The sequence below is a fragment of the Salvelinus fontinalis genome, chromosome 4 (assembly GCF_029448725.1).
Source record: "Salvelinus fontinalis isolate EN_2023a chromosome 4, ASM2944872v1, whole genome shotgun sequence".
NCBI lineage: Eukaryota > Metazoa > Chordata > Actinopteri > Salmoniformes > Salmonidae > Salvelinus > Salvelinus fontinalis.
In genome coordinates, this window is record NC_074668.1 from 64,498,623 (window position 1) to 64,515,525 (window position 16,903).

General features: G+C 43.9%; 1 protein-coding gene across 7 annotated transcripts in view; it reads right to left on the reverse strand.

The window, feature by feature from the left end:
• The window catches only part of LOC129854176 (cell migration-inducing and hyaluronan-binding protein-like), a 167,894-nt gene that overhangs the window by 46,071 nt on the left and 104,920 nt on the right, over positions 1–16,903 (reverse strand). For 3 of the 7 annotated variants that reach the window (XM_055920962.1, XM_055920959.1, XM_055920961.1), the window contains exon 2: positions 5,232–5,412. In XM_055920962.1, coding sequence (XP_055776937.1) covers positions 5,232–5,283 — 52 coding nt within the window. In that variant the 5' untranslated portion in view covers positions 5,284–5,412. Of the gene's footprint in view, positions 1–5,231; positions 5,413–6,667; positions 6,763–16,903 lie in introns of all 7 variants that reach the window. The other 4 variants (XM_055920956.1, XM_055920958.1, XM_055920960.1 and 1 more) reach the window with 3 other exon arrangements.

The window sequence follows — 16,903 nt, forward strand, 5'->3', positions numbered from 1 at the left end:
ACATGTGGAAACGCTGACCTCAGCGCTTTTCAGACTCGTTTCATCAAAAAACACAGTGTACCCTGACTGAACTCTGTCTCAAATGACACACACATACTGCCACACACACACACACACAGACAGACAGCCACACACATACTGCCACACACACACAGACAGACAGCCACACACATACTGCCACACACACACAGACAGACAGCCACACACATACTGCCACACACACACACAGACAGACACATACACAAGTTCACTGCTTTTGAGCGGAGCCACATAGGGATAGCCACATAAATCTCTGGTCAAACATAGGCCATTATATTTAGGAGGTTTTGAATGCCAGGAACGATTTAGAAACAACGCCTGCAGGACCTTCAAATGGACTGGATGCAAGTTTTCAATAGGAAATTCTGTGTGTGTGTGTGTGTGTGTGTGTGTGTGTGTGTGTGTGTGTGTGTGTGTGTGTGTGTGTGTGTGTGTGTGTGTGTGTGTGTGTGTGTGTGTGTGTGTGTGTGTGTGTGTGTGTGTGTGTGTGTGTGTGTGTGTGTGTGTGTGTGTGTGTGTGTGTGTGTGTGTGTCTGTGTGTGTAATCCCAATACCAGTGTCAAGATAAAATTATACTTGATTTTCCATGGCCAAACATGAAAACATGAAGCACTTGTAAAATATTGTGTGTTATAGCTTGGAAAATAAACAAATGTGGCTCTGGATGACAACATAATGAAGTTAATTTCCAATTAGGACGGTTTCTGTCAAGAGTGGGCTCCCGAGTGGTGCATACTGTAAACAACAACAACACCCACAAAGCATACTGTAAACAACAACAAAACACCCCACAAAGCATACTGTAAACAACAACAAAACACCCCACAAAGCATACTGTAAACAACAACAAAACAACACCCCACAAAGCATACTCTAAACAACAACAAAACAACACCCCACAAAGCATACTGTAAACAACAACAACACCCCACAAAGCATACTGTAAACAACAACAAAACACCCCACAAAGCATACTGTAAACAACAACAAAACACCCCACAAAGCATACTGTAAACAACAACAAAACAACACCCCACAAAGCATACTCTAAACAACAACAAAACAACACCCCACAAAGCATACTGTAAACTACAACACCCCACAAAGCATACTGTAAACAACAACAACACCCACAAAGCATACTGTAAACAACAACAAAACACCCCACAAAGCATACTGTAAACAACAACAACACCCCACAAAGCATAAGGTAAACAACAACACCACCGCATAAAGCATAAGATAAACAACAACAACACCCCACAAAGCATACTGTAAACAACAACAACACCCCACAAAGCATACTGTAAACAACAACACCCCACAAAGCATACTGTAAACAACAACAAAACACCCCAAAAACATACTGTAAACAACAACAAAACACCCCACAAAGCATACTGTAAACAACAACAAAACACCCCAAAAAGCATACCGTAAACTACAACACCCCACAAAGCATACCGTAAACTACAACAACACCCACAAAGCATACCGTAAACTACAACAAAACACCCCACAAAGCATACCGTAAACTACAACACCCCACAAAGCATACCGTAAACTACAACACCCCACAAAGCATACCGTAAACTACAACACCCCACAAAGCATACTGTAAACTACAACACCCCACAAAGCATACCGTAAACTACAACAAAACACCCCACAAAGCATACTGTAAACAACAACACCCCACAAAGCATACCGTAAACTACAACACCCCACAAAGCATACCGTAAACTACAACACCCCACAAAGCATACCGTAAACTACAACACCCCACAAAGCATACTGTAAACTACAACACCCCACAAAGCATACCGTAAACTACAACAAAACACCCCACAAAGCATACTGTAAACAACAACAAAACAACACCCTACAAATCATATTGTAAACAACACAACAACATCCCACAAAGCATACTGTAGCTATTGCCTATTTCTGCCCTCAACCACTAGCTCTTATTCTGTGAATCCCTATGGAAAAGCAGATGAGATGATTCTTTGAAGACGTTTCCCTTAGGCAGATATCTAGGATCAGCTTTTCCTCCACGGATCTTAACCCTAACCATTATGGGGAATATGCTAAACTGAGCTTAGATCAGTGTCTAAGGGGGATCTTCATCTTACTCCATTGGGCTCTACCAGTGGGTATCATGCATTAATTATATATATGTATATTATTTTTACAGTAAGTTTGACAATAGCACTGTTTAAAGTCTTTGTCATTATGTTGGAACTTCATGCTGTGTTTTAAGAGCACACTGACACAAACAGCAGAATCCACGCACAGGAAATTCTGTGTGTGTGTGTGTGTGTGTGTGTGTGTGTGTGTGTGTGTGTGTGTGTGTGTGTGTGTGTGTGTGTGTGTGTGTGTGTGTGTGTGTGTGTGTGTGTGTGTGTGTGTGTGTGTATTTACAACCAACAGAAACAGCAGCATAAACACACATCCCTCCCTCCTACTGCTCATGTTACTTTTCTGACCTTTAAAGGGTAACTTGGATTACATCCCAATCTGGCAACCGGGAAAAAAAAAATACCTGGCAACCGAAGCTAGGCCTTCATGTTAGTGAATATACAGTAGCTTACTGTCAAAAACAAAAACACTATGGTAGGAAACAGCAGAGAGAGAGAGCGAGAGAGAGAGAGAGAGAGAGAGCGAGTGAGAGAGAGAAACATTGCCAAAGCAATGCCAGACCCTTGAATTTAATTGAACATTTAACTGAGAGAGAGAGAGAGAGAGAGAAGGAAGGAAATGTAACTAGAAATATTTGTGTGTCTGTTAATGTGTCTGTTAATATGAAAACCTGAGCCATTGGAGTCTAGCCATGGCTTTAAAGGCTGCCCTGCCGCACACAGACACACACACACACACCCAAACACACACACCCACCCAGACACACACACCCAGACACACACATACCCAGACATAGAGGGAGAAGGTGGAGAGGGAGATACACTCTCCTTTCCTCACACGTGGCAGACACAGTTATACCTTCAATCGCTCAGACTGACCTACTTCCTCCTTCTCACTCCCTCCCTCCATACCACTCCCACTTTCCTTCTCCTTACCTCTCTTCCAAACCCTCCCCATCCCTCTCACTCCCTCGCTCTTTCCATCTCCCTCCTCTCGCTCTCTCTCCTTCAATTTCACCCCCTCCATCGTTCTCCCTCTACCTCCTACCTTCTCCTTCTATTACTCTGCCTCCCTCCATACTCTCTCTCCCTTCATTTCTCATCCTCCATTCATGTCTCTCCCTCCATACTCTTTGTCCCTTCATCTCTCTTCCTCCATTCATCTCTCACCATCCATTTATCCTCCTTCATCCCTCTCGCTCTCCATCCTACTCAACTAAAAGGTCAAATACCTAAAAATTGTCGTTCTGCAGCTAGTCAGGACCATGTTTCACTACAGAAAACTCTACCCTCTACCAGGGCCATGTTCCACTACAGAAAACTCTACCCTCTACCAGGACCATGTTTCACTACAGAAAACTCTACCCTCTACCAGGACCATGTTCCACTACAGAAAACTCTACCCTCTACCAGGGCCATGTTTCACTACAGAAAACTCTACCCTCTACCAGGGCCATGTTTCACTACAGAAAACTCTACCCTCTACCAGGGCCATGTTTCACTACAGAAAACTCTACCCTCTACCAGGGCCATGTTTCACTACAGAAAACTCTACCCTCTACCAGGGCCATGTTCCACTACAGAAAACTCTACCCTCTACCAGGGCCATGTTTCACTACAGAAAACTCTACCCTCTACCAGGGCCATGTTTCACTACAGAAAACTCTACCCTCTACCAGGGCCATGTTTCGCTACAGAAAACTCTACCCTCTACCAGGACCATGTTCCGCTACAGAAAACTCTACCCTCTACCAGGACCATGTTCCGCTACAGAAAACTCTACCCTCTACCAGGGCCATGTTTCACTACAGAAAACTCTACCCTCTACCAGGGCCATGTTTCACTACAGAAAACTCTACCCTCTACCAGGGCCATGTTTCACTACAGAAAACTCTACCCTCTACCAGGGCCATGTTCCGCTACAGAAAACTCTACCCTCTACCAGGGCCATGTTTCACTACAGAAAACTCTACCCTCTACCAGGGCCATGTTTCGCTACAGAAAACTCTACCCTCTACCAGGACCATGTTCCGCTACAGAAAACTCTACCCTCTACCAGGGCCATGTTCCGCTACAGAAAACTCTACCCTCTACCAGGGCCATGTTTCACTACAGAAAACTCTACCCTCTACCAGGGCCATGTTCCGCTACAGAAAACTCTACCCTCTACCAGGGCCATGTTTCACTACAGAAAACTCTACCCTCTACCAGGGCCATGTTTCGCTACAGAAAACTCTACCCTCTACCAGGGCCATGTTCCGCTACAGAAAACTCTACCCTCTACCAGGGCCATGTTTCGCTACAGAAAACTCTACCCTCTACCAGGGCCATGTTTCACTACAGAAAACTCTACCCTCTACCAGGGCCATGTTTCACTACAGAAAACTCTACCCTCTACCAGGGCCATGTTTCACTACAGAAAACTCTACCCTCTACCAGGGCCATGTTTCACTACAGAAAACTCTACCCTCTACCAGGGCCATGTTTCACTACAGAAAACTCTACCCTCTACCAGGGCCATGTTTCACTACAGAAAACTCTACCCTCTACCAGGGCCATGTTTCACTACAGAAAACTCTACCCTCTACCAGGGCCATGTTTTACTACAGAAAACTCTACCCTCTACCAGGGCCATGTTCCGCTACAGAAACTACATGGTGGAGGTGGGGCAGTATTCTGACTTCAGATCATAGTCTCATACCTGTAATAACAGCTGAATGACCTGCCCTAAACCCCTAATACCTGTCATTACACAGTCATAACATTCATAAGATCTATAATATCTGCAGTACTGACCTGTCATAAACTACTAATACCTCTCTAATACCTGTCATAACACAGTCATAACATTCATAAGAGCTGTAATAGCTGCAGTACTGACCTGTCGTAAACCCCTAATACCTCTTCAATACCTGTCATAACACAGTCATAACATTCATAAGAGCTGTAATAGCTGCAGTACTGACCTGTCGTGAACCCCTAATACCTCTTCAATACCTGTCATAACACAGTCATAACATTCATAAGAGCTGTAATAGCTGCAGTACTGACCTGCCTGTATGATAGGCAGCACAGCCATCAGTAGTGGGACACACATCTTCATATCTCAATGAGAAGTATGGATTACTGGCAGAAGAGAAGTTTTCTCCAGAGTGTGCACTTCAGAGTGTGCACTTCGTAGGGCTTAATGTGGGTTAGCAGGGGCTCACAGGAGGAATGAGGCCAAAGGCACCTGCAATAAGAACAGATAGAAGACAAATAGTGTTAAACCAAGGCTTGGCATCGTAACATGTGCACACACACACACACACACACACACACACACACACACATACACACACACACACACACACACACACACGACTGGCGTATAACATTCCATGGTGCCATGCTCTTTACGGTCAAGGCTTTTGAGGATTTGAAAACGTTGGTGTTTTAGACTCATCTTCAAAGAGTTGGAGGAGAGAAGTTTTCTCCTATATCTCTCATCTCTCAGGATCAAAGACTAGCACAGCGACTAAGGTAGCATAGCCTTTGGGATAATAACAGTTATATCTCACTGGTTTTACACCAGTTATATAAAACACTTACGTAACAATGAGGGAAAACGCTACTGTATGAGGACATGTATCACAGAATAAATGTTGGGCCCAATTAAATTGGCTGTTTCTTGCATTGTATTGACGCAGTACCTGTTTTTACAAAGGTTAAAAAACTAAAAACAGTTATTATGGGTATTCAAATAAATGTAATTAAACCTATTACTGGTCGACTTCTTTCAGGTAGATGTACAGATGTGTTTAAGTAGGGTGGCAAAATTCCAGTTCAGGTTTTCCAGAAATCATGGTTGGAGGATTCTGGGTTTTCTGCTGATTCTGTGATCTTCCAACTACCATTTCTGGGAAACCTGGGAATTTTGGGAAACTCTATTGAAGTAGATTTTGAACAAAGAACTTGCAGAAACATTTCTAAAGCAGATTTGATTAAATTCCAGTCTCTGTGTTCCTATTAGACATTGGAGTCTATAGTTGCTAATTATTTTTTTGTCTGTTGTTTTAACCATAGTGGAATAGGATACAGCAGATCCATTCCATTTACATGTTAGGAATTTAGCAGACGCTCTTATCCAGAGAGACCTACAGGAGCAATTAGGGTTAGATGTGTTGTTGAAGGGCGAATAGACAGACACCAAGTCGACTCAGGGACTCGAACCAGCGACCTGTCGGTTACTGGCACAACGCTCTAAGCCGCTAGGCGACCTGCCACCCCAACCCAAAATCAACGCTAGGCTAAAATAGTGACCCTGTTTGTAAAAATGATTTGTAGATACATGATGACATGACACACAGATGAAGAAATGACGTAACATAGATTTGTATAAGAGTTTTTATTCCATCTATCTGAAAGGAAGAGTTGTATACAGAGAGACCAAACACAGAGAGAGGCTTCCATTAGTCATAGTGAGTATCCTCTTGTCAGAACTGGACCTGCATACAGAGGGGAGGTTGGGACTAAACTGGCCCCTCATCAATATTGGTGTTCTCAGTCCCACAATGCCACAGGGCAGCTGGTCCTGTTAGTCCTGCAGAGAGAGAAGAAGCAGAGAGAAGATAAGATAAGGGTTAGTGTGTGTGTGTGTGTGTGTGTGTGTGTGTGTGTGTGTGTGTGTGTGTGTGTGTGTGTGTGTGTGTGTGTGTGTGTGTGTGTGTGTGTGTGTGTGTGTGTGTGTGTGTGTGTGTGTGTGTGTGTGTGATGATCCACTAAAGGGGTATTGACAACACATACATTCCTCTGTTCAAAACTGACGTGATGTTTTATCTGGGGGATCACAAACACACAAACACTCCCCCACAATCTATAGACAGAGGTTCTACTGTATCTAGAACCAACATGTCTTAGAACCTCAGTCTATAGATTCTAAGACATGTTGGTCTAGATACAGTAGAACCTCTCAGTCTATAGATTCTAAGACATGTTGGTTCTAGATACAGTAGAACATCTCAGTCTATAGAATCTAAGACATGTTGGTTCTAGATACAGTAGAACCTCTCAGTCTATAGATTCTAAGACATGTTGGTCTAGATACAGTAGAACCTCTCAGTCTATAGATTCTAAGACATGTTGGTCTAGATACAGTAGAACCTCTCAGTCTATAGATTCTAAGACATGTTGGTTCTAGATACAGTAGAACCTCTCAGTCTATAGATTCTAAGACATGTTGGTTCTAGATACAGTAGAACCTCTCAGTCTATAGATTCTAAGACATGTTGGTCTAGACACAGTAGAACCGCTCAGTCAATAGATTCTAAGACATGTTGGTCTAGATACAGTAGAACCTCTCAGTCTATAGATTCTAAGACATGTTGGTCTAGATACAGTAGAACCTCTCAGTCTATAGAATCTAAGACATGTTGGTTCTAGATACAGTAGAACATCTCAGTCTATAGATTCTAAGACATGTTGGTCTAGATACAGTAGAACCTCTCAGTCAATAGATTCTAAGACATGTTGGTTCTAGATACAGTAGAACCTCTCAGTCTATAGATTCTAAGACATGTTGTTCTAGATACAGTAGAACCTCTCAGTCTATAGATTCTAAGACATGTTGGTCTAGATACAGTAGAACCTCTCAGTCTATAGATTCTAAGACATGTTGGTTCTAGATACAGTAGAACCTCTCAGTCTATAGAATCTAAGACATGTTGGTTCTAGATACAGTAGAACTTCTCAGTCTATAGAATCTAAGACATGTTGGTTCTAGATACAGTAGAACCTCTCAGTCTATAGATTCTAAGACATGTTGTTCTAGATACAGTAGAACCTCCCAGTCTATAGATTCTAAGACATGTTGGTCTAGATACAGTAGAACCTCTCAGTCTATAGATTCTAAGACATGTTGGTTCTAGATACAGTAGAACCTCTCAGTCTATAGATTCTAAGACAATTTGATCTAGATACAGTAGAACCTCTCAGTCTATAGATTCTAAGACATGTTGGTCTAGACACAGTATAACCTCTCAGTCTATAGATTCTAAGACATGTTGGTTCTAGATACAGTAGAACCTCTCAGTCAATAGATTCTAAGACATGTTGGTTCTAGATACAGTAGAACATCTCAGTCTATAGATTCTAAGACATGTTGGTCTAGATACAGTAGAACCTCTCAGTCAATAGATTCTAAGACATGTTGGTTCTAGATACAGTAGAACCTCTCAGTCTATAGATTCTAAGACATGTTGGTTCTAGATACAGTAGAACCTCTCAGTCTATAGAATCTAAGACATGTTGGTTCTAGATACAGTAGAACCTCTCAGTCTATAGATTCTAAGACATGTTGGTCTAGATACAGTAGAACCTCTCAGTCTATAGATTCTAAGACATGTTGGTTCTAGATACAGTAGAACCTCTCAGTCTATAGAATCTAAGACATGTTGGTCTAGACACAGTAGAACCTCTCAGTCTATAGAATCTAAGACATGTTGGTTCTAGATACAGTAGAACCTCTCAGTCTATAGAATATAAGACATGTTGGTCTAGATACAGTAGAACCTCTCAGTCTATAGAATCTAAGACATGTTGGTTCTAGATACAGTAGAACCTCTCAGTCTATAGATTCTAAGACATGTTGGTCTAGATACAGTAGAACCTCTCAGTCTATAGATTCTAAGACATGTTGGTTCTAGATACAGTAGAACCTCTCAGTCTATAGATTCTAAGACATGTTGGTCTAGATACAGTAGAACCTCTCAGTCTATAGATTCTAAGACATGTTGGTTCTAGATACAGTAGAACCTCTCAGTCTATAGATTCTAAGACATGTTGGTCTAGATACAGTAGAACCTCTCAGTCTACAGAATCTAATACATGTTGGTCTAGATACAGTAGAACCTCTCAGTCTATATAATCTAAGACATGTTGGTCTAGATACAGTAGAACCTCTGTTCTACTCCGCTAGCCAGCACCTCGCCTAAACAGGTGTGCGTTTCTTTCACCTCCAGCACAGGGAATATTAACAGAACCTTGTGCAGTAGCTGTCTACGCTGTAGTACACACACACAGTGTAGCGTCCAAGCCTGCTGGTTATGAGAGAGTTTATGGGCTCAGCGGAACTATGAAAGCAGAAGTTACTCTACGTCTCAGCACTGCTCTGTGGAAACACACACCCACACCTCCCACAGGATTAATAGAACAGACAACTTCAGTGAGGGATTCACCTTTTTCTCTTCTTGAAGTACGCTCGCCAGCCAGCCACACACACACACACACACACACACACACACACACACACACACACACACACACACACACACACACACACACACACACACACACACACACACACACACACACACACACACACACACACACAGAGAGAGAGAAAACAGGGTGGAGACAGGACCTTCAATGACCATCATTTCCTTCTAAACTAAAACCAGACCCAAATGTACTGTATAAACATCTATTACCTCCATGAATAGTTTATAATAATATACTTTTAGGGTAAAACACAGCACTATAAATCTAAAACTACAATAAATAATATACTATTATGGTAGAATACCAAATGAGAGACAAAGCAGGACTATTGTAGCAGTTGAATTAAAACCATGGGCAGCTGGAGCTACAGTAAGTAATGTAGATAATGGTATTTCACCAAAAACACTGAATATGAGAGGAACATGATCCCTCCAGAACTGTGCTGATGAGACACACACCCTAAAATAACACAAACAGACACACAGACAGACACTCGCACACACACACACACACACACACACACACACTCGCACACACACACACACACACACACACACACACACACACACACACACACACACACACACACACACACACACACACACACACACAGTGTACAGACTGATATATGGTCAATGCAGAGAGAATTCCGATGTATCAGTAATGCTATGCCTTATTGCAGGGTTCCCCAACCGGCGGCCCGCGGGCCACATTTGGCCCTCAGGTGATTTTATTTTTTGTCTACAAATTAACCATCCGCTCAAGAAGAACTCATCATGAATCGAGCTGATGATCGCTGCACTATTGTCTCTCAGAGGTCACAGCAATAAGATGCTTTCTCTAGACCAATCACTCAGAGGTCACAGCAATAAGATGCTTTCTCTCGACCAATCACTCAGAGGTCACAGCAATAAGATGCTTTCTCTCGACCAATCACTCAGAGGTCACAGCAATAAGATGCTTTCTCTCGACCAATCACTCAGAGGTCACAGTAATAAGATGCTTTCTCTCGACCAATCACTCAGAGGTCACAGTAATAAGATGCTTTCTCTAGACCAATCACTCAGAGGTCACAGTAATAAGATGCTTTCTCTAGACCAATCACTCAGAGGTCACAGTAATAAGATGCTTTCTCTAGACCAATCACTCAGAGGTCACAGCAATAAGATGCTTTCTCTCGACCAATCACTCAGAGGTCACAGCAATAAGATGCTTTCTCTAGACCAATCACTCAGAGGTCACAGCAATAAGATGCTTTCTCTCGACCAATCACTCAGAGGTCACAGTAATAAGATGCTTTCTCTCGACCAATCACTCAGAGGAAGCAGCAATAAGATGCTTTCTCTCGACCAATCACTCAGAGGTCACAGTAATAAGATGCTTTCTCTCGACCAATCACTCAGAGGTCACAGTAATAAGATGCTTTCTCTCGACCAATCACTCAGAGGTCACAGTAATAAGATGCTTTCTCTAGACCAATCACTCAGAGGTCACAGCAATAAGATGCTTTCTCTCGACCAATCACTCAGAGGTCACAGTAATAAGATGCTTTCTCTCGACCAATCACTCAGAGGTCACAGTAATAAGATGCTTTCTCTCGACCAATCACTCAGAGGAAGCAGAGCTCACTGTCTGTGTTGAAACAGCTTTTTATAGACCGTTGTCCAGACGCACTAATTCTGTTCAATATACCCTACTGTCTGCCTGTCTGTCTCTGTCTGTCCGTCTCTGTATGTCCGTCTCTGTCTGCCTGCGTGCCTGGACAAAGTTAAGCCCAAGTGCAGTCTATTCCTCTTTAATACCACTTTAATTGAGAAATATATCTATCTGACTCATATTGTGGGTGACATTTAGAAGAAATGTTCCTTCGTAGAAAGTGAGCTGGGCCTGGGCCAAACATGGAGCTGCAGCAAAGGCTTCTGTCAACAAGTAAATCCAGATGGAGAGATCCCTCAGAAGGCCTCAGGGCCAGGGAACAGAAGGGTTTGGTTCAGTAGGGCCCACTGTAGCGAAACATTTCACAACACAATAGGAATATCTGTGTTCTGATTGGACGAGTTCACATAAGCACCTTCCCATTTTCAAACGTTTTCTCTCTACTGAACACGAGCCACCCAGATGAGCCTGAAGCGTAACATTCTGAACAGCAAGGGAGAAACTCAACACCAGTAGTCACCAACCCTTTTCTGTTCCTGGAACCTGTTCAATTATTCTTGCTGGGCTGGAACAAAAGCCTGCACACCTCGTACTGTAGCTTGTCCAACAACGAGGTTAGGTGACCACAGCTCTATAGTGCCTAGTCTTTCTCCCATTCAGTAAGTGAATCAGGTATGTTAGTGCTGGGCTGGAACAAAAGCCTGCACACCCTGCCTGTAAGCCTCTCCATTTACAGTAGTGCTGTAAAGTGTCTGCCTCCACAAGGGGTCCAGATGGTTCTCTCTCGCCATGTTTGAACAATACATGAGGTTCAACTATGTGATAAGTCTATACAGCGGTCACCAACCCTGGTCTTGGAGTGGCTGTGCAGACATTTCTGTCCTTCTCTCTTCCCACTACACACACACACACACACACACACACACACACACACACACACACACACACACACACACACACACACACACACACACACACACACACACACACACACACACACACACAGGTCAGCACGCATGGAGGCGCGCAAGCAAGCACACACACACATACATACAAAGCATGAATGTACAGACACACACAATCTCTCTCCAGAGGTAACTGCACCCTACAGTCCTGTTCACCAGACACTCTTACATAACCCCAGTAACAGACCTATTGTAACAAGTCTCATAACCTCAGTAACAGACCTATTGTAACAAGTTTCATAACCCCAGTAACAAACCTATTGTAACAAGTCTCATAACCCCAGTAACAGACCTATTGTAACAAGTCTCATAACCCCAGTAACAGACCTATTCTACCAAGTCTCATAACCTCAGTAACAGACCTATTCTACCAAGTCTCATAACCCCAGTAACAAACCTATTGTCTTTATACAGTCAGACAGCGTACCTCAACAAAACATACTTCTTGTCCTTTGTGATACTGGCAGACTAGGAATGAAGGATGACAGCACAGAGAATAAAGAGGAGAAAAACAAGCTGTATCTGTCAATGTGTGAAGATATTTAGCAATTCCATCTATCTACAGACTGTGAGGAAATCAGGTAAATCACCAGTCTTCTCTAAGTAGTACTTCTAACACTGTGTTGGAACTATACATTATCCACATAGTGTGGTGCTGATGACAAGGTGCTGTATGATTCACTCACCAACTGTTTTACTGCTGCAACTACACAGAGCTGTCTCTACCTTAAACACAAGGATGGACGGAGGGAGGGAGGGAGGGAGGGAGGGAGGGAGGGAGGGAGGGAGGGAGGGAGGGAGGGAGGGAGGGAGGGAGGGAGGGGGATACACACACGAACAGACACACACTAAAACAGACACACACTAACAGACACACAGACACTGACATACATACACACATACTGTACATTCATGCACACACACACACACACACACACACACACACACACACACACACACACATCTCAACAGGAGGTAAGGAGAGAGGAAGGGAGGAAGAGAGGAAGGGAGGGAGGGAGGGGGATACACACACGAACAGACACACAGACACTGACATACATATACATACACACATACTGTACATTCATGCACACACACACACACACACACATCTCAACAGGAGGTAGGGAGGGAATGAGATCCTCCCCTTAGAATAACAGGGTAGATTTTGTTTCAGAAAAATATCATTTTGCTGCATACTGTACATACAGTCCTCACAGAGAGAGCAGTCAACCTGATACGGGAGAGGGGGGGGGTCAAGGTGGCAGAACTGGCTGACATGACAGCTACTTATACAAACACACCCACACACGCACGGACACATACACAAACAGACACACACACATGGACACACACACACACAATGCAGTGTGTGACTTGTATCTGTGGGCGAAAGACATCATACGGTATGTTTCACCTTTTCCTTTTCTCTCCCTCTCATTAATCCCTCTTTCCATAATAAAATGATGAAAGCTCCAAAGTGCAGCAGGGAGAAATGGAGAGGAACATGGAGAGGAACATGGTCTCATTAGTCAGAGGGGAGAAATGGAGAGGAACATGGAGAGGAACATGGTCTCATTAGTCAGAGGGGAGAAATGGAGAGGAACATGGAGAGGAACATGGAGAGGAACATGGTCTCATTAGTCAGAGGGGAGAAATGGAGAGGAACATGGAGAGGAACATGGTCTCATTAGTCAGAGGGGAGAAATGGAGAGGAACATGGAGAGGAACATGGAGAGGAACATGGTCTCATTAGTCAGAGGGGAGAAATGGAGAGGAACATGGAGAGGAACATGGTCTCATTAGTCAGAGGGGAGAAATGGAGAGGAACATGGTCTCATTAGTCAGAGGGGAGAAATGGAGAGGAACATGGTCTCATTAGTCAGAGGGGAGAAATGGAGAGGAATATGGAGAGGAACATGGAGAGGCACATGGTCTCATTAGTCAGAGGGGAGAAATGGAGAGGAACATGGTCTCATTAGTCAGAAAGGAGAAATGGAGAGGAACATGGAGAGGAACATGGTCTCATTAGTCAGAGGGGAGAAATGGAGAGGAACATGGAGAGGAACATGGTCTCATTAGTCAGAGAGGAGAAATGGAGAGGAACATGGAGAGGAACATGGAGAGGAACATGGTCTCATTAGTCAGAGAGGAGAAATGGAGAGGAACATGGTCTCATTAGTCAGAGAAGAGAAATGGAGAGGAACATGGAGAGGAACATGGTCTCATTAGTCAGAGAGGAGAAATGGAGAGGAACATGGAGAGGAACATGGTCTCATTAGTCAGAAAGGAGAAATGGAGAGGAACATGGAGAGGAACATGGTCTCATTAGTCAGAGGGGAGAAATGGAGAGGAACATGGAGAGGAACATGGTCTCATTAGTCAGAGAGGAACATGGAGAGGAACATGGTCTCATTAGTCAGAGGGGAGAAATGGAGAGGAACATGGAGAGGAACATGGTCTCATTAGTCAGAGGGGAGAAATGGAGAGGAACATGGAGAGGAACATGGTCTCATTAGTCAGAAAGGAGAAATGGAGAGGAACATGGAGAGGAACATGGTCTCATTAGTCAGAGGGGAGAAATGGAGAGGAACATGGAGAGGAACATGGTCTCATTAGTCAGAGAGGAGAAATGGAGAGGAACATGGAGAGGAACATGGTCTCATTAGTCAGAGAGGAACATGGAGAGGAACATGGTCTCATTAGTCAGAGGGGAGAAATGGAGAGGAACATGGAGAGGAACATGGTCTCATTAGTCAGAGGGGAGAAATGGAGAGGAACATGGAGAGGAACATGGTCTCATTAGTCAGAGAAGAGAAATGGAGAGGAATATGGAGAGGAACATGGTCTCATTAGTCAGAGGGGAGAAATGGAGAGGAACATGGTCTCATTAGTCAGAGGGGAGAAATGGAGAGGAATATGGAGAGGAACATGGATAGGAACATGGTCTCATTAGTCCGAGAGGAGAAATGGAGAGGAACATGGTCTCATTAGTCAGAAAGGAGAAATGGAGAGGAACATGGAGAGGAACATGGTCTCATTAGTCAGAGGGGAGAAATGAAGAGGAACATGGAGAGGAACATGGTCTCATTAGTCAGAGAGGAGAAATGGAGAGGAACATGGAGAGGAACATGGAGAGGAACATGGTCTCATTAGTCCGAGAGGAGAAATGGAGAGGAACATGGTCTCATTAGTCAGAGAAGAGAAATGGAGAGGAACATGGAGAGGAACTAGGTCTCATTAGTCAGAGAGGAGAAATGGAGAGGAACATGGAGAGGAACATGGAGAGGAACATGGAGAGGAACATGGTCTCATTAGTCAGAGAGGAGAAATGGAGAGGAACATGGAGAGGAACATGGAGAGGAACATGGTCTCATTAGTCAGAGAGGAGAAATGGAGAGGAACATGGAGAGGAACATGGAGAGGAACATGGTCTCATTAGTCAGAGAGGAGAAATGGAGAGGAACATGGTCTCATTAGTCAGAGAAGAGAAATGGAGAGGAACATGGAGAGGAACTAGGTCTCATTAGTCAGAGAGGAGAAATGGAGAGGCACATGGAGAGGAACATGGTCTCATTAGTCAGAGGGGAGAAATGGAGAGGAACATGGAGAGGAACATGGTCTCATTAGTCAGAGGGGAGAAATGGAGAGGAACATGGAGAGGAACATGGTCTCATTAGTCAGAAAGGAGAAATGGAGAGGAACATGGAGAGGAACATGGTCTCATTAGTCAGAGGGGAGAAATGGAGAGGAACATGGAGAGGAACATGGTCTCATTAGTCAGAGAGGAGAAATGGAGAGGAACATGGAGAGGAACATGGTCTCATTAGTCAGAGAGGAACATGGAGAGGAACATGGTCTCATTAGTCAGAGGGGAGAAATGGAGAGGAACATGGAGAGGAACATGGTCTCATTAGTCAGAGGGGAGAAATGGAGAGGAACATGGAGAGGAACATGGTCTCATTAGTCAGAGAAGAGAAATGGAGAGGAACATGGAGAGGAACATGGTCTCATTAGTCAGAGAGGAGAAATGGAGAGGAACATGGTCTCATTAGTCAGAGAGGAGAAATGGAGAGGAATATGGAGAGGACCATGGTCTCATTAGTCAGAGAGGAGAAAGTAAATCTGTAACTAACAGAGCCTGGAGCGATGCAACACAGTTCAATCTGAAAGAAGGAGATGAAAGAACAGAAATGTTAGTGTGATGAAATGAAACAAACGCAGCACACACACACACACACACACAGACAGACACACAGAGGAGACACACACACGCACGCACACACGCACACGCACACACACACACACAGACAGACACACAGAGGAGACACACACACACACGCACACACACACACACACACACACACACACACACACACACACACACACACACACACACACACACACACACACACACACACACACACACACACACACACACAGACAGACACACAGACAGACACACAGAGGAGACACACACACACACACACAGAGGAGATACACAGACACACACACACACACACACACACACACACACACACACACACACACACACACACAGGAGATACACACACAAATGCAGCAGATGATGCAACCTACGAACGCAGGAAACATTGAGAACTGTTTAAAAATGCTTCCACACGCAGAATATGACATGTATCAATCAGCTGGTTGAGGAAGAAACAGACAGATCAGAGGACAGGTGGTTTGTAGATAACATTCTAAAGGAATCCCCTGTGGCACTTCTATGGTTCACTTAAAACCCTGCAACTGATGACATCCGGTGATTCCTATGCCGTCTGTGTGTGTGTGTGTGTGTGTGTGTGTGTGTGTGTGTGTGTGTGT